At 46.6% G+C, this 22,626-nt stretch overlaps 1 protein-coding gene across 1 annotated transcript in view; it reads left to right on the top strand.

Annotated features, from left to right (window-relative positions):
* Positions 1 to 22,626, top strand: part of LOC139419720 (zeta-sarcoglycan-like) — a 288,649-nt gene that overhangs the window by 141,647 nt on the left and 124,376 nt on the right. Inside the window, exon 4 of the mRNA XM_071169707.1 lies at positions 14,765 to 14,852. Coding sequence (XP_071025808.1) covers positions 14,765 to 14,852 — 88 coding nt within the window. The remainder of the gene's footprint in view (positions 1 to 14,764; positions 14,853 to 22,626) is intronic.

The raw sequence follows: 22,626 nt of genomic DNA, 5'->3' as shown, positions 1-22,626 counted from the left end.
ATTAATTAATGGCAGCAAATTGACATTACACTGGTGTCTGGACTGGTTTTATCTTGGTCCCCATCAGTACCTAATGACATTTCCATGTATGTCACACGGCCTGGGGAAAATGGCATGGCACGCTTCCTGTTTTTACAGAGGCAGTGGGATGGTCTCCGGCTGCACCGCGCTACCAAGGCAAATACTAAAGGTGACCCCACTGATTGAGGAAAGAAGAGGGGGGTAGAGGGAGGATACAGGGACGTAGACGGAGGATACAGGGACGTAGACGGAGGATACAGGAAGGTAGAGGGAGGTAGAGGGAGGATAGAGGGAGGTAGAGGGAGGATACAGGGACGTAGAGGGAGGATACAGGAAGGTAGAGGGAGGTAGAGGGAGGATACAGGAAGGTAGAGGGAGGATACAGGGACATAGAGGGAGGTAGAGGGAGGATACAGGGACGTAGAGGGAGGTAGAAGAGGGGGCTAGAGGGAGGATACAGGAAGGTAGAGGGAGGATACAGGAAGGTAGATGGAGGATACAGGGAGGTAGAGGGAGGATACAGGGACGTAGAGGGAGGATACAGGGACGTAGAGGGAGGATACAGGGACGTAGAGGGAGGATACAGGGACGTAGAGAGAGGATAGAGGGACGTAGAGGGACGTAGTGGGAGTAAGAAGGAAGTTACAGGGAGGATAGAGGGAGGATACAGGGACGTAGAGGGAGGTAGTGGGAGGATAGAGGGAGGTAGTGGGAGGATAGAGGGACGTAGAGGGAGGTAGTGGGAGGATAGAGGGACGTAGTGGGAGTAAGAAGGAAGATACAGGGAGGATAGAGGGAGGTAGTGGGAGGATAGAGGGACATAGAGGGACGTAGAGGGAGGATAGAGGGAGGTAGTGGGAGGATAGAGGGACGTAGTGAGAGGATAGAGGGAGGATAGAGGGAGGTAGAGGGAGGATAAAGGGAGGTAGTGGGAGGATAGAGGGACGTAGAGGGAGGTAGTGGGAGGATACAGGGACGTAGAGGGAGGTAGTGGGAGGATAGAGGGACGTAGAGGGAGGTAGTGGGAGGATAGAGGGACATAGAGGGAGGTAGAGGGAGGATAGAGGGACGTAGAGGGAGGTAGTGGGAGGATAGAGGGACGTAGTGGGAGGATAGAGGGACGTAGTGGGAGGAAGAAGGAAGATACAGGGAGGATAGAGGGATGTAGTGGGAGGATAGAGGGACGTAGAGGGAGTAAGAAGGAAGATACAGGGAGGATAGAGGGAGGTTAGAGGGAGGTAAAATCAAATTAAATCACATTTTATTGGTCACATACACATGGTTAGCAGATGTTATTGTGAGTGTAGGAAAATGCTTATGCTTCTAGATCTGACAGTGCAGCAGTATCTAACAGGTAATATCTAACAATTCCACAACTAAACCTAATACACACAATCTAGTAAAGGAATGGGATGGGAATATATAAATATAAAATATATGGATGAGCAGTGACAGAGCGGCCAAGATGCAATAGATAGTGAAGGGTACAGTATATACATATGAGATGAGTAATGTGAGATACATAAACATTCTTAAAGCGGCATTATTAAAGTGACTAGTGTTCCATTTATTAAAGTGGCCAATGATATCAAGTCTGAAGGTAGGCAGCCGCCTCTCTTGTGCTAGTGATGGCTGTTTAACAATCTGATGGCCTTGAGATAGAAGCAGTTTTTCAATCTCTCTGTCCCAGCTTTGATGCACTTGTACTGACCGTACCTTCTGGATGATAGCTGGGTGAACAGGTAGTGGCTCTGATGGTTATTATCCTTGATGATCTTTTTGGCCTTCCTGTGATATAGGGTGTTGTAGGTGTCCTGGAGGGCAGGTAGTTTGCCCCTGATGATGCGTTGTGCAGACTGCACCACCCTCTGGAGAGCCCTGTGGTTGTGGGCGGTGCAGTTGCCGTACCAGGCGGTGATACAGCCCGACAGGATACTCTCAATTGTGCACCTGTAATAGTCAGTGAGGGTTTTTGGTGACAAGACACACTTTTTCAGCCTCCTGAGGTTGAATAGGCGCTGTTGCGCCTTCTTCACCACACTGTCTGTGTGCGTGGACCATTTTGGTTTGTCGGTGATATGTACACCAAGGAACTTTCCACCTTCTCCACTGCTGTCCTGACAATGTGGATGGGGGGTGCTCCCTTTGCTGTTTCCTGTCCACAATCATCTCTTTTATTTTGTTGACGTTGAGCGAGAGGCTGTTTTCCTGACACCACACTCCGAAGGCCCTCACTTCCTCCCTGTAGGCTGTTTCGTCATTGTTGGTAATCAAGTCTACCACTGTAGTGTCGTTTGCAAACTTGTTGATTGAGTTGGAGGCATGCATGGCCATGCAGTCATGGGAGAACAGGAAGTACAGGAGAGGGCTGAGATTGCACCCTTGTGGGGCCCCAGTGTTGAGGATCAGCGGAGTGGAGATGTTGTTTCTTACCTTCACCACAAGTCCAGGACCTAGTTGCACAGGGCGGGGTCGACACCCAGGGTCTCAAGCTTAATGATGAGTTTGGAGCGTACTATGATGTTGAATGCTGAGCTGTAGTCAATGAACAGCATTTTTATGTAGGTATTCCTCTTGTCCAGATGGGATAGGGCAGTGTGCAGTGTGATTGTGATTGCATCGTCTGTGGACCTATTGGGGTGGTAAGCAAATTGAAGTGGGTCTAGGGTAACAGGTAGGGTGGAGGTGATATGATCCTTGACTAGTCTCTCAAAGCACATGACAGAAGTGAGTGCTACGGGGCGATAGTCATTTTGTTCAGTTACCTTAGCTTTCTTGGGAACAGGAACAATGGTGGCCATCTTGAAGTATGTGGGGACAGCAGACTGTAAAAGGGATTGAGAGAATATGTCCGTAAACACACCAGCCAGCCGTTCTGTGCATGCTCTGTGGACGTGGGCAGGGATGCCGTCTGGGCCGGCAGCCTTGCATGGGTTAACACGTTTAAATGTTTTACTCATGTCGGCCACGGAGAAGGACAGCCCATTGTTTTTGGTGGCACTGTGTTGTCCTCAAAGCGGGCAAAGAAGTTGTTTAATTTGTCTGGGAGCAAGACGTTGATGACCTCAATGGGGCTGGTTTTCTGTTTGTAATCCGTTATTGTCTGTAGACCCTGCCACTTACGTCTCGTGTTTGAGCCGTTGATTTGTGACTCCACTTTGTCTCTATACTAACACTTTGCTTGTTTGATTGCCTTACGGTGGGAATAAATACACTGTTTGTATTCGGTCATATTTCTAGTCGTCTTGCCACGATTAAATGCTGTAGAACGTGCTTTCAGTTTTGCGCGAATGCTGCCATCAATCCACGGTTTCTGGTTAGGGAAGGTTTTAATAGTCACAGTGGGTACAACATCTCCTATACACTTCCTTATAAACTCGCTCACTAAGTCAGTGTATACATTAATGTTATTGTCTGAGGATACCCGGAACATATCCCAATCCACGTGATCGAAGCAATCTTGAAGCATGGAATCCGAATTGGTCAGACCAGCATTGGATAGACCTAAGCACCGGCGCTTCCTGTTTTAGATTTTGCCTATAGGAGAGGAACAACAAGATGGAGTCGCGGTCAGATTTGCCAAAAGGAGGGCGGGGTAGGGCCTTGTATGCACTGCGGAAGTTAGAGTAGCAGTGATCGAGTGTGTTACTCTGCAATCGATAATCTGATAGAATTTAGGTAGCCTTGTTCTCAGATTAGCAGATTAAAATCCACAGCTACAATATATGGTTTCCAGTTTGCATAATGTCCAGTAAAGTGATGGCCTTGATGGCCATTTTGGTGTCCGCTTGCGGGGGGGATAAACACGTCTGTGACGATAACCGAGGATAGTTCTCTTGGGAGACAATACGATCGGCATTTGATTGAGGAATTCTAGGACAGGTTACCAAAAAGACTTGAGTTATTGTATGTTGTTACAATTACACCATGAGTTGTTAATCATGAAACATACACCCCCGCCCTTCTTCTTACCAGAGAAATATTTGTTCCTGTCGGCACGATGCACTGAAAATCCCGTCGGCTGTATGGACTCCGACAGCATGTCCACAGCTAGCCATGTTACCATCCAGGATATCTCTATGGAAAGCAACTCTTGCCCTAATTTCATCGACTTTGTTAACTAGGGAGTGGACATTGGCGTCCGAAGCCTCACTAGAAGACCGTTCCGGCACCCTCTCCTCCGACGGCGTTGTTTTGGGTCGGCCTCTGGAATCAGTTCAAATGCCCTGGGAGGTGCAGATAAAGGATCAGAGGGAGGATAGAGGGAGGATAAAGGGAGGATAGAGGGAGGATACAGGAAGGTTAGAGGGAGGATACAGAGAGGATACAGGGAGGATAGCGGGAGGTAGAGGGAGGATACAGGGAGGTAAAAGGGAGGGAGAGGGCGGATAGAGGGAGGATGGAGGGAGGATACAGGAAGGTTAGAGGGAGGATGGAGGGAGGATACAGGAAGGTTAGAGGGAGGATAGAGGGAAGATAGAGGGGGGATAGAGGGGGGATAGCGGGAGGATAGAGGGAGGTAGAGGGAGGATAGAGGGGGGATACAGGAAGGTTAGAGGGAGGATACAGGAAGGTTAGAGGGAGGATACAGAGAGGATACAGGGAGGGTAGAGGGAGGTAGAGGGAGGATACAGGGAGGATATAGGGGGGATAGAGGGAGGATACATGAAGGTTAGAGGGAGGATACAGAGAGGATACAGGGATGATACAGAGAGGATACATGAAGGTTAGAGGGAGGATACAGAGAGGATACAGGGATGATACAGAGAGGATACAGAGAGGATGGAGGGAGGATAAAGGGAGGATGGAGGGAGGATACAGGAAGGTTAGAGGGAGGATGGAGGGAGGATACAGGAAGGTTAGAGGGAGGATAGAGGGGGGATAGAGGGAGGATACAGTGAGGTAGAGGGAGATGTGCTACTTTTAGAGTTGGGTTCAGTGTTCAGTGATTCAAGGCTCTCTCTCTCTCTCTCTCTCTTTATCTTTCTGTCTACATGGTTAGGAGCTGTAGCAGTCTTAGTGAAGTAGAATTCACATCAGTTTAGTGTTTGCAGGCCCTGCGACTTCGGAACCGACCCCACTAAAGTAGTACACAGTGTATCCAGAAATGCCTATAACGCGTGTACCGAAATTCATTTGATTACCAACTCATGATCTTTCATGTTGAATCATATAAAAATGTGATCAACAGATTCCACTGCATCATTATTGCATCAACATTGCACTGCATCAATTATGATGTTCTCCTCACACCACACAGTACAGCTCCGCATTCACACAGGAAAGGGAAAAGGACATGGAGAGAGGGAAAGGGCAAGAGAGAGTGAGAGAGAGCACATTAGACGACTTTCCTGTTTCCCGTTATATGAAACATCTCTGCCATTAAACGTCAGCAATGGGAATTGGCGGAGATGTCTCGAGCAAGTAAATGTGCCAAAAAAATGTAGCACCCCAAAGATCAATGGACAGGCAAAAAGATGCAAATGAAAGCCTCACTCTGGAGTCTGGAGAGTGTGACAAGAAACACGACACTCCCTCATCTCCTTTACAAACTCAGCGGATGCGAGAATTCAGTTTGAACTAGCTCCAGCTTCGTTTAGGGAATTGACGATACATAATTCAATGGAACCAGAGACAAAATGAAAAGAAGTAACAAAATGGTGGGGGACGGGCCAAATAACACTTGTGTAATCAGCAGCATGCAAAGAGAAAACACCACCCGGTTGATCGCGGGCCAGTGGAATGACAAGTCGGGCTCCAGAGGGATAGAGTGGCTGTTTAATCAGTGTGAACGGTTAAGTAATCTATAGCTGTGACCGACAGACTAGTTCTGTGCATTTTAGTCAGACATGTTTGATACAGGATACGTTGACCAAGTCCCAGAGATAGGAAGAGAGAGGGATGAACTGGAAACGTCTTGGTTGCCTTGGTTGACCCTGTAGTTAAGTCCCAGAGATAGGAAGAGAGAGGGATGAACTGGAAACGTCTTGGATGCCTTGGTTGACCCTGTAGTTAAGTCCCAGAGATAGGAAGAGAGAGGGATGAACTGGAAACGTCTTGGATGCCTTGGTTGACCCTGTAGTTCAGTCCCAGAGATAGGAAGAGAGAGGGATGAACTGGAAACGTCTTGGTTGCCTTGGTTGACCCTGTAGTTAAGCCATGCTTTTTTAATGAGAGCAGAGATCCTGTTAGGCCACGGAGACTATATAAATAGTCAATGATCATTGATTATATTTGTATGATGGAGACAGAGCTACATCTCTGATGTGACTTGTTAAGAAGGATCCCAAGACTAAACCCTTATTTTGTTTGCCTTGCCTTTTAAGCGGCCAATAATGGAATGAATCCAAACTAGTCGAACATACGGTGCATTTGGAAAGTATTCAGACCCCTTGACTTGTTCCACATTTAAATGTCTAAAAACCCTGTTTTTGCTTTGTCATTATGGGGTGTTGAGTGTAGATTGATGAGGGAAAAAAGGTATTTCATCCATTTTAGAATAAGGCTGTAACGTAACAAAATGTGGAAAAAGTCAAGAGGGGTCTGAATACTTTCTGAATGCACTGTATAATTGCCCAGCTCAGATTGGGTGTTTATTACATAAATCACTATCCACAAGCTTCATTTTGAACCTTGAACCTAAAATTATATTTATGGCATTTTGGTGTCATTACCATACTCTTGTGTTCAGTGACCAATGTTGGTGTGATGAGTGACATTACCTGAGACCTGCCTAGTCTGAAGCTTAGCAGTCCAACGCAGTCTTGTAGGCACGTAGGAGACCCGAGTTCAAACCCAGTCGGTGACAGTTGTAAAGCACAGACGTCACTGGTACCCTGTGTCGTTAACCCTCAGCGCAGTCCACTCTGCCGTGACACACACACACACACACACAACTCTGCCGTGACCTCATTTAAGTTCTATTCTCCCCTGGACAGATTGGACCGGCTGACCCCGGCCCCTCTAAGTCCTTTTAAATCCAAGGGGGTCAGGGTGAGTGACAGAAGCGGGTAGGATGTGTTATTAATGTCTTATTACTATGTTATAAGCGTGTTAATATGGTGTAATAGGGAACACAGACAGACAGACAGACAGAGCAAAGACAGGGCTGAGGAAACTGAAATCACACCAAAGCCCTTCGCTTAGAAGGACCGATGGGGGGTGGGCTGGGGGTTTATTTACACAGTACAGGCTGTCTGGCCCTGCCTGGAGGTCTGAGAGATGGACTGGCCCTCTGATCAATAATCTATTAGTGGAGAGACATGCCTCTGAAGGCCCCAGACAGACTCACACACACCTATATACACACTGTATGTCTGTGTGAGTACAATTGTATGTGTGTGTGTGTGTGTGTGTGTGTGCGCATACCTGTGTTTGTTCATGTCCATGTTTTATGTTTGCATGTCTTTGTGCATATGTTGACAGCAACTGTGTACGCATGCAGCGTGTGCTGCGTTTGTGTTCTTGCATGTCTCTATTTTCTCTCTGTGTGTGTGTGTGTGTGTGTGTGTGCGTGCGTGTGTGTGCGTGTGTGCGTGTGTCTAGGTACTGCTCTGTTTCAGTTGTCGTGAGCAGCCTAGCTGTTTGGAGAAGGAGGTGCTTTCTGTACCCTTGAGTGCCATGGATACAGGAACCTTTGAAATTGTTTTTTTTCTTGGTAAATTTGATTGGTGGATTCAAGTAAAGTATTTAAAATGTGTGTGTGTGACAGCATGGTGATTGAGTAGCAGCAGGAGTGAAGGGGATAATGGAGGTGATAGAAGGAGTATCAGAGGTGGGCGCTCTGTGTCACATGGTCTCGTCTCAAAGGATGTTGGGATACGCAGGGTGCAAACAAGGTGGACTACAGAAGAGAGCAGAGGTCTCACTGTGTGTGCACTGCATGAGAGTGTGTGTGTGTCTTGTGTGTGTGGGGGGGGGGTCTGTGTGTGTGTGTCTATGTCTCTGAGTGTCTTTCTGTGTGTGTGTGATACATTGCATGAGGATGTTCTGTCTCCCGTTTGTCTCCACATTCATACAAACAGGTTTGGATTGGCTGTCTGTCTTTCCTCCAGTGATGATAAGGGTTTAGCATTGTTGAAGGACGTCTCTAAAATGTGATGTGGTAAAAGGTTGGGGACAGCTTGTGGAGTGCTGTAGCCTAGCAGGTAGAGCATTGGGCCAGTAACCAAAAGGTTGGGGACAGCTCATGGAGTACTGTAGCCTAGCAGGTAGAGCATTGGGCCAGTAACCAAAAGGTTGGGGACAGCTTGTGGAGTGCTGTAGCCTAGCAGGTAGAGCATTGGGCCAGTAACCAAAAGGTTGGGGACAGCTTGTGGAGCGCTGTAGCCTAGCAGGTAGAGCATTGGGCCAGTAACCAAAAGGTTGGGGACAGCTTGTGGAGCGCTGTAGCCTAGCAGGTAGAGCATTGGGCCAGTAACCAAAAGGTTGGGGACAGCTCGTGGAGTGCTGTAGCCTAGCAGGTAGAGCATTGGGCCAGTAACCAAAAGGTTGGGGACAGCTCATGGAGTGCTGTAGCCTAGCAGGTAGAGCATTGGGCCAGTAACCAAAAGGTTGCTGGTTTGAATACCCGAGCTGACAAGGTGAAAAATGTATCAATGTTCCCTTGAGCAAGGCACTTAACCCTAATCTCCGTACTACTATGGCCGACCCTGTAAAACAACACATTTCACTGGACTTATCCAGAGTTTATGTGACAACAGAACATTATTTAGTTGAAGTAGTTTGTGTGATCCATTAATAGACATGGATCAGGTGTAAATATACTGCTGCTATATGTCAGGGTGTTGGATGTCCATCGTGTACCGGTAGGATTGATGTTAGAGGCTCTTAGTTACAGTAAAAGTTGAAATATTTAGTTGGCTTTTGTCAAGTACAAAGCAGTCTCATAACTCATATCGTCTTATACTGTAAGTTGTCTCATACCGTATGTAGCTATTAGAAGCTCTTGAAGTGTTGTGGCTGAAGACCGGCTGATGAGGAGCTTGGCTACAGGTCTGAGTTCTGGAGTTCTCTGTGTGTTCTGTTTGCTTGGTGAAAGGCACACGTTGTCGGACACCCGCAGGCACGAACACATGGACGCGCACATACAGAGTGAGAATCCCAGAAGCACAGCTAGTCAGTGGTAGGAACAAGAGTCGCTGTATTTTCCCTCCTGCAACCCGGGTCCTGGTCAGGCAGAGTAAAACAGTCAAGCTGTGAAGTAGTCAGGTAGAGCTGCAGAGAATGGTGATGACTATACTCACTACTTCTGCTCCCTAAACAAATGTTCTCCAGGTTGAACCTCAGCGTTGCATCTTCTTCTCCAGGGCCAGATTTATTTGCTGCTTGGCAGGCCCGGAGGGGGGGTAAGGCAGATCCATCCCCCCGATAAGATACTCTGCTGGGGAAAAGACAAATGGTGCCCGGAGGCACACTGTTATGCCTCATGTCCACCAGATGCATCAAACTCTTTGCGTTCCGGGGGAAGTCATTAATTGTCAGTGGAGCAGTCGGCAACGCTACGTTCTGTGAACCGCATGCGTTCAAAACTATCAACTTGCGCGTTGCTTTACGGTGAGGAGGTACAAACAGAGGTACACACACAGAGCGAACGTCAAGTACGGAAAATACCGGCGTTACATCCTGCAAAACAAAACTCATATCATCTGGTGGACATAAGGCAGGACACCGATGCCAATCCGGCTCATCCATCCTCTATATCTATCAATCAAATCAAATGTATTTATAAAGCCCTTTTTACGTCAGCCGATGTCACAAAGTGCTGTACAGAAACCCAGCCTAAAACCCCAAACAGCAAGCGATGCAGATGTAGAAGCACGTACATTACTGTTGTTGTGGTACGCCCCTGAGGGATCCATTCTTTCACACGCTGAATCATTTTGGTTTTGTCAATTTTGTCCTGAGACTCACTAAAACCCACCTGGCGCTCGTTTCGGAAAGCGGACGTAATCGAAGCGGGAAACACTATTGCTGCACCTGCCAATGGAATAATGTCACGCGTGTTTTGAAAGGGGAGCGGAGAATTGAAAATGATGTCCAGAATGCCTAAGCAACACCACATTGGTGAACACCATTGCTTGTTAACCCCTCTAGAAAGCGTTATGAGGGCCACCGAAAGCGTTGCCCGTTTTCTTTCTTTTCATTAATTCGCCTACTAAATGTACACACTTCAGAGGGTTAAATTCAGACACTGGGGTCTTCAGAGAGTCCTGTGGAGGGATGTCGTATTTATCCTCCACCAGCTGCATTGCTATTCACAGCAGCAAAGCTGAAAGACCGATAAGACCCTACCGATCCAACCCTGCACTCTTCCGCTTATTACCCAACTAATTAAATTCAGCTTTCTGACGTGCGTCCGCCTATACAAACGACCAAAGTGAAGGGAATCTATTGACTGTCTAATTATTCTTAGTACAGTGAAACTTGAATGTGGCCATGAATGGACTTGAAGGGCCAACCCAGGCTTAGACTAGAGAGGCTTCTGGGTAATTGCCCGAAATACAAAACACTTTGAATTTAATAAGATGCAACCGAAATCAGAAAGCCTTTAAAGGACAGGATTGAAGGCGGAAGAGATTGAATAATTGGAAGGGCTATTTCTTTGAAAGAGGGATTATAAGGTTACATGGATGTCTGTTTACCAGCTAAAAATTAATATATGTTTGTTAATCAGCATTTGGGCTCTGAGGCTTCCCTCAAATCCACAGAGAATTAAATTGTAATTATATAGGATATGCTCTTTTCCACAGTGACTTCAAATCACACACAATTGAACGTAGGCTACAGTGGCTGAGCCTTGGGGCGATGAGTCCATGGAAGAATTCAGGGCCCAGTGTTTTCACGCTGAGCAAAGTCCTATCAATTGAAACTGCGTGGAGAACAATACTAAATCCCATCATACGCACCATTGCAAATAATTCATTCCAAAAGCGGGGTATTCACCAATTAGGTGAGGCGAAATGATTTGGTGAATGCTACCGCCGAGCCGGTCCACGGCATTCTAAAATTAGAGCCAAGCAGGTGTGATTTATTAAAGTTTGGGCCTGCCGTCATAAACAGGAGAAAACAATGAAAGTGGGGATAATGAATCGCAGGTGGCAGAATGGGGAAAAAAATCTATCTCTCTCTCCCTCTCTCTCTCGCTCTCTCTCTCAATCGGATCAGCAACTCTCTCCCAATTTAACAGGATATTCTCATTTGAATTCACGCCCGAACAGCTGCATATTAATTTGGGGAAATCAACAGAAAAATTGGGTCACCTGCAGTTTATTCATTCCCCTACGTTTTTCATTATAGAGAGAGAGACCTGCTTCTCAGAATGCATTTAATGAATTCATCTTAGTCTGGGCATCGTGGGTAGTCTTTTATTTGTATTTTTTTCCTGAGGAATATTTCTGTCTGTAATAAAGCCCTTTTGTGGTGAAAAATTCATTCTGATTGGCTGAGCCTGGCTCCCCAGGGGGTGGGCCTATGCCCTCGCTGCACCCCTGCCCAGTCATGTGAAATCCATAGATTAAGGCCTAATGCATTTATTTCAATTGACTGATTTGCTTATATGAACTGTAACTCAGTAAAATCTTTGTTATTTTTGCTCAGTATAGAAACGGAATTGGTTCCTTAAAGAACCCTATATGGAATCCAAGGGTTCTATATGGAACCAATTTTGGCTCAGTGAAGAAGAAGTATGTAAAGATGACTACTGGTCACCTTGGTGTTCCAGGCCTACTACATTGCAGATGTTGCACTGCATCAGCCAATGGTTGCGTGCCACCTCCTCGACAGTCGAGCATCAGGTTGCTTTATCATATGATGTTCATCTGATATGTTAAACACCCATCCAGACGTTGTTAGATCTGGCGTGCATCTGCAATGTAGTCAGCCTTGAACAGGTCAAGTCTTGGATTAGGGGTCTTTGGCCAATCAATGACCTTTCCTCGTCTCTGGGTAGAAATCGACCTGACAGTGTGTTGTGGCCCACACCTCTACACACATGCTGGTATAAAAAACACTGTCCGGACACTTTGCATTTGGACCTTGACTTGGAATCAGTTAAGTAGTGACGAGGTGAGAGTTGTTCCTCTGACCGTGACGACGGAGGCTCAAAGCACAGACAGTTATTTGAATGAATTCTCCTAAGTTATGGTGAAGCGGCAGGACGGCGCAGGACACCGGCAGGACGGCGCAGGACACCGGCAGGACGGCGCAGGACACCGGCAGGACGGCGCTAGTGAACTCCACCCTGCGGTGTGTGTTTGAGACTATGACTACGGGTGCCAAGCTGCTCTAAATAAACCCTGTTTGACTCTTACCACAACCCCCCTCTTTTGTTTTCAAGATTCAAATGATGACGTCATGTTTTGCAACGTGCCAGTTTCAAAGTCTCTTGTTTCAGTGTTTTTCATAGCTAGGACCAGGAGTTTTACCTGATTACATTTATAGCTTGTAACGAGGGGTCAGTAGTTTTACCTGGTCAGGTCACATGGTCCAGGGAAAAGTCCAATAGATAGCACTTCTACAAAAGCTCTTCCTACGTTTCCTCTTGACCTTGGGAGGCGACTTCATCACAAAGGGCCAGATTTCATGTACGTACTGTATGTGGGGTGTATAGGGAGGGTGGAGGAGGGAGGAACTAACAGGAACAAAAGAGAGCGCTCTGGGAGAGAGGTATCGGCACCTGGCACACTTCTAAAGAGCCAGCACTTCAGACATCTAAATCCCTTCAACTGAGCCCGTGTGTGTGTGTGTGTGTGTGTGTGTGTGTGTGTGTGTGTGTGTGTGTGTGTGTGTGTGTGTGTGCGTGTGAGTGTGCGCGCGTGTGTGTGTGTGTGTGTGTGTGTTTCTAACGGTGTGTGTGCTCTTCACCAATCAAACTGATTGCACAGAGACTCAAATGAACTCTGACCTGCAGTCAAGCTCACTAAGCCAGTCTCAGGCCACAACCCCGGGTCCTCAACCGCTGCACCTCTCAACTTTTAGGGCAATATTTAGCTGGCTTAATATAAGCCTGTGACTTTTCAGAGGATCCTCACCACTGACTTTGAAACTTTTAGAATGGTCTATGCTATCAGGGATTCTTGGGACGTCCCAACTCTGACGTTACCCCATTGACGTTGACATTTGAAATGGTTAAGATAAGGGTTAAAGTAAAGGTTAAGATTAGGTAAGGGTTAAGGTCAGGGTTAAAGTAAAGGTTAAGATTAGGTAAGGGTTATGGTTAAGGTTTGGGGTAAGGGTAGGGGTTAAGGTCAGGGTTAAAGTAAAGGTAAAGATTAGGTAAGGGTTATGGTTAAGGTTTGGGGTAAGGGTAAGGGTAAGGGTTAAGGTCAGGATTAAAGTAAAGGTTAAGATTAGGTAAGGGTTATGGTTAAGGGTTGGGGTAAGGGTAAGGGTAGGGGTTAAGGCTAGGGTTTAGGGCATGGATGTCTCAAGGATCCCGGGTAGCACTACCCAATTTAGTTGGCTTAATATAAACCTGTCACTTCACGGAGTGGCTGAGACATTTGCATTTGAACGAAAGGGTGGAGTGTATTGACAGACTGTGTGCTGTAGCAATTGAATTAGTGATCATATCAGGACCATTCAATAGAGTTTAGATGACTCCCTGGTGTAAACACGTGGGTTTATTTAGTGACTGCTGGGGTTTTCCTTTGTGTTGTACCTTTGTATAGGGATTCTTTAAAATGGCTTCCGGCAATGGCCATGGGACTGATTCATGTTAATGAATCACTCAATGGAGTCATCCTGAGGAAATTATATCAACATTTACGGCAATCCAATCTTAGTCACTAATTCTCCATTTTAAGTCTGAAGATGTATTCGTACTCATCGTTGAAGGTCATGAAAAACATATTCCATTTCAATCCTCATTTCAACAGAGCTTTCGACTAAGTGTTCTCAGCGTTCCGCTGTGCATTATTCGCTCTCTGCTCAAAGCCTAAATGTTCTAGGAATGAGTGAGTCACAATCACCGCATGTTGTACTCAGATGGAATGGAAAGGGATGGACTTATTTATAGAGGACCGTTGCAGGGCAACATCAGTTCAGAGCACTGTTAGATATGTGTCTCTTCAAACACAATGGACTTCAATGGAACTCAGTGAGGTTGTACACTCTGCCATCAGGTATGGTGGTTGTTTTAGAAACATCACACAGACAGACGGACGGACGGACGGACAGACAGACAGACAGACGCTGTTATTGTCAGATACACCAGACAGATAACAGTGATATATGTTGTTTTACAGGGTCAGACATAGTAAGTAGTACATGCCCCTGGAGCATTTTAGGGTTAAGTGCCTTGCTCAAGGGCACATCAATATATTTTCATCACCTTTCTGGCTTGGATATTTGAACCTTGCGGTTACTGGCCCAACACACTAGACTCCCTGCTACCCTACAGAGAGAGAAGGGGGTGGAAGGGGAAGAGAGGTATTCTGTATGGTTTGGCATGTAAAGTGCCTGTTAGGGGTTTATTAAGCAGTAGCATGAGTGACTGACTCGTCCTTGACCCTGAACAGTGCCGGTACATTTATTGTGAAGATTATCCATTGTTGCTGTAGCCATTTGCTCTAGCGATTTGCTCTCTCTCTCTCTCTCTCTCTCTCTCTCTCTCTCTCTCTCTCTCTCTCTCTCTCTCTCTCTCTCTCTCTCTCTCTCTCTCTCTCTCTCTCTCTCTCTCTCTCTCTCTCTCTCTCTCTCTCTCTCTCTCTCTCTCTCTCTCTCTCTCTCTCTCTCTCTCTAGGACAATCCTCTGATCCTGCAGTCAGACAGGAATGTGACGGTGAACGCAAGAAACAACCTTGGTCAGCTAACAGGACAGCTCACTGTGGGTGAGTCAGCCTCCGCCGCCACCAGCTGGCCACACACACACCCGCCCCACACACACCCTCGTTCACACACACACATGCAAACACACCCGCCCCCACACACACACACACGAACAAGCACACACACACACTAACACACACACAGATTACCTGGACTCTTGAACAAAAGTAGCCCATCTTGGGTAGTTGTGTTCCAAGAAGTGGAACCCCAAGACAGCAGGGTCTCAGAAACCCCCGGGCTGGGGAGAACCCGACCAAGCACATGATGGGGCTTCCGTTAACTATCCCCGCCCCCTGGGCCACAACGCATGGTGCCTCACTGACTGACTGACTTGCTGGCTCCAACACATCATTCTGGGGGAGTTCTGCATTGTTCCGGAAGTCCGGAACAGAATTCCCTCCTCTCCTCCTGTCATAGATTCCAGAAGGATTCCAAGGGTTTCTGAAGGAGCTCTGAGTCAGCATGTTGACAACACTCACACACTTTCTAGTCAGGGGGAAAGGGGCTTTCGGAGGGAGACTGTGCACACGTTTTACTGGACTGCTGCCCCCTTGGATATGGCCATGATTGATTGGGAAACTGGTATCTGGACGGGACTCATACATAGCAGTAACACTGGCAGACTAGTGGACCCACAGGAGAGAGAGAGAGACTCAACCTTCTTAGATGGCTATCATTGTACTTATCAGCTTAGTGGTCTCTGGTCCAAGGAGATAAGGGTACCTGGTGAGACCAGTGTGACCCTGTCTCTTAGTGTGGTACTCAGGCAACCTTAGTGTGTTAGTCTCTCTCTCTCTCTAATATTTGTCTCTTCCTCCATTCCCTCTGACTCCTCCCCCTCCCTCTTTCCCTCTCTCTATCGCTCTCTCTTCTCCTCTCTATCTCTTACTGTTCTCCGTCTGTGAACTGGCTAGTGATAACATTCATCTTCCAATAGGAGAACAGTGTGGTACTTTGGAGTTTTACTCCACATCCTGATCGTCCCATCCACAGTTTCCTCTCTCTCTCTCTCTCTCCCTCTCTCTCTCTCTCTCTCTCTCTCTAATTTACTCTATCTCTGTATGTCTCTCTCTCTCTCTCTCTCTCTCTCTCTCTAATTTTCTTTCTGTCTGTCTGTCTGTCTGTCTCTCTCTAATTTTCTGTCTGTCTGTCTGTCTGTCTGTCTGTCTCTCTCTCTCTCTCTCTCTGTGTAATTTACTCTCTCTGTATCTCTCTGTCTCTGTCGGTCGGTCTGTCTCTCTCTCTCTCCCTCTCTCTTTAATTTTCTCTCTCTCTCTCTCTCTCTCTCTCTCTCTCTCTCTCTCTCTCTCTCTCTCTCTCTGTCTGTCTGTCTGTCTCTCTCTCTCTGTATTTCAAAGTTCCTCTGTCCATAAGCTCAGATAAATTATATTACAGTCAATTATGAGACACACTTTGAAATCACGGCTGACGTGCTCTGATCATAAGGTCCTTGGAGGAGACACACACACACAGTTCACTTGGTGCTATTAGGGCATTGGAACTCCACACACACACACACACACACACACACACACACACACACACACCTTATTCCCCTCCCTCAGCCAGTTGCTAAAGGCCATGAATTTACCCCGTGGCACAGAGGAACAGACAGGGCCATCACTGAGCCTTGAGCACTGCACTCTGTTTTATCCTCCTTCTTTTCCTCCCTCCCTCCCTCCTTCCTCTCTATTCCTGTCACCTCGTTAATTTGAGTGAGGACCTGTCACGGCCCATATCCGGATCAGGGCTCGTAAAAATGAAAAGTGAACTTGGCCCACTGAAAGTAGGCTTTTGGCCCCCCTTTCTGACACCAAAATGCTATTTGTCCTCCTCTCCATGTAGAAATTGCCTTTAACCACAGATCTAGGATCAGCTAAGCCTCTCTAAATCCTTAACAATCAGAAGTGAAGAAAAACTGAAAACTGTCCTTGGATCAGTCTACAGCAGCAATCTCCTAGTCCTGTGTCCTCCTTCCCCCCTCGGAGAGAGAATAACATCATGAGAGTATTTTCTGGACGTGGTGCCCAGCTGCTCGGAGGACAGCGAGGGCAAACGGGAACGTCTGTTGTCTTTTTTTGTTGTTGGGGTGTGTCATTGACTTTTCATTTGTATAAGTGCATTCTGGGTAATAAATGGCTTTCTCACTTTGCGGGAAGATTTCATTACGACCGTGGCAGGAGACAGGCGACCAAAACTGGCGACGGGGGCCAAAATGCATTTTTGGGAAAGACAGCGCATAAGGGCGTATGTGACTGTGAGTGTGTGACAACAACGTCACAGGGATCACTCTCACCCGCCACGCTGCCAATTCTAGAAGTGACTTTCACCGTCCAGCTGAACACTCTATCCAAAACACTGCTTTTATACCCATTCCTCTCCTTGTCCCTTTCCTAGAAGAAATGGACTTCAAACCATAAGCTGGCAAACTCCCCTATGACTTTGTAATGAGCTTCTAAACTTCGGGCTTCATTTATGTCCCGTTATCTTCTCCTGCTCAGTAATTATTTTCTCTTTTATCTCGGAGGAATCGTTCCACTCATTTTTTTTGTCCAGCTGCTGTATCATGTGGAATGGATTAAGGCAAGGGTGGGAGTGGGAGATGTTCTGTGATTACCACACAGGACTTTGGGGTAAAGAGATGAGGCACTCTGATTGGATCCCCGCTCTGTCACCCATTCTTAGCGTCCAATAGGAACAGGTGTTGAAAGCTCTACTTCCTTGTTCTTTTGGTATTTGCTCTTACTTGCTATTAAGCAATTTGGTATGTCCTCAAAGTCTAACTTGCCCTTGAGTCATTCTGGGTAAGAGACAGCTTCAGTGACAAGAATATGAATTATACATTTGATCATGTCTGCTGTGCCTGTACGGGGCACAGGGCCGTCTTTCCCTGTGGCTACTACCGACCGTTTGCAACTGTTCTTCACAGGTGGCATATAAAAGAGGATGAACTAGCAGTGCATGTGCTTTGTGACGCGAGATCATTCTCAATGAGAACATATTTGCTAAAGGTATGTTGGGACGTGTTAGAATAGAATCTGTCCATTTTTATGAAGGAAGTACTCATTTAGCTTTGCTCCCATCAATGTCATGCCGGTTATTGATGTGTGTGTACAGACGACACCGCAGGCCTCCGTGTTTACAGACAGCCATGAAGAGTGTGTGATTAAATCCACCTTTTAGCATCGTCTCTTCTTTGCCTCCTTCGTCTCCCTGACCGAAAAGATTCTCTTGATTAATGTGTCGGATGAAAACACACTTTTTCCCTTTTTTCTCCCGCGCTCTTTATTAATGAGTGTAATCTTATTTAGATACATAATTTGTGTATGTTTGTCCATAAATCATGTGTAGTTCTAACCTGGGGTAAAAGTTGCTGCGCGCTGCAGTTTTCTGACTGCTTCACTCCACGGCTCTTTAGTTTTTCAAAAAGCACCTTCAAAGAGTCGAAAGGTCTTCTTCCAGGAGACTCCGCTCTCTGACTGATTTCAGCACTTCAAAAAGAGACCAGCGATGACCTCGTTGTTTCGCAGAGTTGCATCACCTTCTTCAGTGTTTACTTTTGAAAGTCCAAATTAATTCAGCATTTCTCAGCCCTCGTTCAAAGGGGCCGTGACGAACTAGCTCGACGAGTTCCCGTGACCAACTAACTCGACGAGTTCAAAACTTCAACTTTTTTCTTCAGACTTTATATTTTGACAGGAAAAAATGACTCCAGACTTTGTTGTCTCTTCCCCCATTCCCTCTACTTTGTATTTGACAGGTCAAAATGGCACCAAACAGGGATTGCCCCTTCCCTCTTTGTGGTTCTCCCCAAACCCCCAAACTGCCCTCGTTCCAGACTGACTGTCTGCTTTCTCACGACGCCTGGATGTTGAACATATTCACGAACCACATTATATCCTACAGCAATGTGATGCCTGACAGTCGTTGACGTGGGACTCTGCCTTTGGTTGGTGCAATGTCACGTCTGCAATGTCACATCTGCAATGTCACGTCTGTAATGTCACGTCTGCAATGTCACGTCTGTAATGTCACGTCTGTAATGTCACGTCTGCAATGTCGCGTCTGCAATGTCACGTCTGTAATGTCACGTCTGTAATGTCACGTCTGCAATGTCACGTCTGCAATGTCGCGTCTGCAATGTCACGTCTGTAATGTCACGTCTGCAATATCACGTCTGCAATGTCACGTCTGTAATGTCACGTCTGTAATGTCACGTCTGTAATGTCGCGTCTGTAATGTCGCGTCTGCAATGTCACGTCTGCAATATCGCGTCTGCAATGTCGCGTCTGCAATGTCGCGTCTGCAATGTCGCGTCTGCAATGTCGCGTCTGCAATGTCACGTCTGCAATGTCACGTCTGCAATGTCGCGTCTGCAATGTCGCGTCTGCAATGTCACGTCTGCAATGTCACGTCTGTAATGTCACGTCTGCAATGTCACGTCTGTAATGTCGCGTCTGTAATGTCGCGTCTGCAATATCACGTCTGTAATGTCACGTCTGCAATGTCACGTCTGTAATGTCGCGTCTGCAATGTCACGTCTGCAATATCACGTCTGTAATGTCACGTCTGCAATGTCATGTCTGCAATGTCATGTCTGTAATGTCACGTCTGTAATGTCACGTCTGCAATGTCATGTCTGCAATGTCACGTCTGTAATGTCACGTCTGCAATGTCACGTCTGCAATGTCACGTCTGCAATGTCATGTCTGCAATGTCACGTCTGTAATGTCATGTCTGCAATGTCGCGTCTGCAATGTCGTCGGCCAGGAACCCGATCTCTGATTTAACAAGTGACATTTCCTGCGTGTTCAATATCACCACAGAGGATCATCCTTCATCCTTCTCTAATCACAGGAAAATCTGCATCAATTAATGATCTCGAGCAGCTCGTTTATAACGCCCTGTTGTCATTAATCTTCTGAGGAGCAAAAGTTTCAGACGACAGTCCAGACCCAATATCTCCTCGGTGTGGGCTGCTGCTGTCAACGTGGATATAACTACTTCTTATCACCGGTTGTGGCTAAGTGGCAATGTCCTTGTCTTCTCCAAAGTGTTCCAAAGTGCCCTAACAAGCCACCCCGTGAAGTGTTGTGAGTGTAAACTCTGCTCTAGAGTGTTTCCGTTGACGTCCAGCAGCCATTTCCATCTCTTATATTACATTTGCAGTTATTTTGGTCATTTAGCAGACACTTATCCAGAGTGACGTTCATCTTAAGGTAGCTTGGTGAGACAACCACTTATCACTGTCTTACACCACATACAGCTGCTGTTTAAATTAATCCGTTTTGACGTTTTTTAACGGTGAGGACATACGGAGCTGTCAGGGAGTCAGTCAGAGTCAGTTAGCGCTGCTTTTGGCTTTCCGACGACGTTAAAAATGTAAGAGAGCATTCTAAATGTACCTCACTTAAGTCAACGTTTTTCTTAAACTGAAGTCATGTACCTCAGAGCCAGAGAACAAAACGCACCTAGACCACGGGCATGAAAACATGGAATGTTCATCAAGTATTAACAGTGGCTTAACGCCTGGTTGTTGAATCCTGTTATCTTTCCTGCGTGGTGTTGTTGCTCTGCTTGTGTGTATAGGAGTAATTCCCCTGTGTATCTGGGGGACTGGAGGAGATGTTGATGATCTTTGGAGCGTATCTACTGTAAGTGGAAGTCTATGGGATCTGAAGGACGGTTGAGAGTTGAGGTTGTTGACGCCGGGCGCTGTTGATGCTGAGCACTGCTGTAGCCATGTCACAAATGTAATCAGAGTCAAACTATTTGACTTTTCTTTCTCAAAGTCAAACAGTAATGTGGAAATTCAATGAGAGGCGGAGTAGAATGGAAGAGAACAGCGCCCTGGCTGGGGGTGGGGGGGTGAATGCTTCCTGCTGTGACTCGATGCCTTGGTCACTGCCGCATTTACATGTTTTTTGAAGCATCTAGTGATTTATTCACAACCGTGGCGTCTAAGTGTGTCGCCGGACCCCCGAGTGCAACGCCCGCCACCCCACATCCGTCACACCAGCATCCTCTTCCTTAACACACCCCCCTACGCCTGCAATTCCCCTTCTCTCCCGGAGCAAGAGAGAGGGAGACAGAGCAACGGAGTGACATCAGCAGGAGAGAGTTTAATTTGAATACCGCACTGTTGTTTTGATGTAGTCTGCAGCGATGCCACGGCTATTTATTTCTGCTTCTCAGTTTGTCACCCCAATCTCTCTCTCTCTCTCTCTCTCTCTCTCTCTCTCTCTCTGTCTCTCTCTCTCTCTCTGTCTCTTGCTCTGTCTCTCTCTCTCTCGCTCTCTCTCTGTTTCTCGCTCTGTCTCTCGCTCTCTCTCTCTGTCTCTCTCTCTCTCTCTCTCTCTCTGTCTCTGTCTCTGTCTCTTTCTCTCTCTCTCTCTCTCTCTCTGTCTCTTGCTCTGTCTCTCTCTCGCTCGCTCTCTCTCTGTTTCTCGCTCTGTCTCTGTCTCTCTATCTGTCTCTCTCTCGCTCGCTCTCTCTCTGTTTCTCGCTCTGTCTCTGTCTCTCTATCTGTCTCTCTCTCTCTATCTCGCTCTGTCTCTTGCTCTGTCTCTCTCTCTCTCGCTCTCTCTTGCTCTGTCTCTCTCTCTCTCGCTCTCTCTTGCTCTGTCTCTCTCTCTCTCACTCTCTCTTTGTCTCTCTCTCTGTCTCTCGCTCTCTCTCTCTCTCTCTGTCTCTCTCTCTCTCTCTCTGTCTCTCTCTGTCTCTCTCTCTCTCTCTCTCTCTCTGTCTCTCTCTCTCTATCTCTCTCTCTCTCTCTCTGCATCCTTTTTTTTCCTCCCATCCCTTTTGCTTTTCTGTGTCTGCTTGTATCATATCCGTACCATCGCCAGCAGGCAGAGCAGGAGAGAAGCCAGGCACAGCATATGAATAAGGGCCCCTGAGAAACCCATCATAGTAAGATTCGGTCAAGTGGGGATTAATCAAATGAGCACATAAATTAACACTTTTCTTAATGAGGACTCCTGTCGTTATCGGCATCCATTGGAATTAGGTTGGCTTTATCTGCAGGAGTGGGGTACTATTAATCTCCAACCGTCATCATTATTCCACGTTTTTTCTTTTAATCAGATGGGGCTCGTAGAAAAACAAGTTGTCCAACTCTGCAAACCACTTCTAGGAGTCTACATGAGGAGGATCTGAATTGCCTACATGATGGGTTTTTTAAACGACACCAGCAGAAAGAAAGAAACAGAAACCACGTTTCATTTCTGAACAGATTGATGCCCAACTTTGTTTGATTTTTCAAGATCAATTTCAAGAGACGACAGTATAATTGCCTCCAATACTAATTGTTATCAGAAATGTATCTCCGCTGGATAACAGCCCACAGTGTCTTTATTGCAAAACTATTTCAAATCCTTTCATCCTCATTGGAACAATTATTTTCGTTAGTACGAATCAATGAAGACGGAACAGAAAAAAGTGCCATTTAAACAACAGAAAAACGAGCCTCGGAATCCAGAAACACACATTAAAAAGACAACCTGAGAAGTAAACAAACAACAACAACAAAAAGCAGTGAAAAACCAGCCAGCACAGCAGGATAGCTTTAACTGTCCGATGTGTTTAAGGGCCAGAGAGGGAGCGGCCATTTTCTTTACCTTATCAGATGGAAGGTAATCCCAGGTTGATCACCAGTAATAAAGTCTTGTTATGACTGACATGGCACTCTTGGGATGCTAGTTGACAGATGGAATGGCTGAAGAGCACAGCTCCGAGCAGCTAGCAGTAGACCTGCTGGAAACCTCCAAAAGATAC

The sequence above is a fragment of the Oncorhynchus clarkii genome, chromosome 10, assembly GCF_045791955.1.
Source record: "Oncorhynchus clarkii lewisi isolate Uvic-CL-2024 chromosome 10, UVic_Ocla_1.0, whole genome shotgun sequence".
Taxonomy (NCBI): Eukaryota; Metazoa; Chordata; class Actinopteri; order Salmoniformes; family Salmonidae; genus Oncorhynchus; species Oncorhynchus clarkii.
This window is presented reverse-complemented; position numbering and strand designations above follow the sequence as displayed.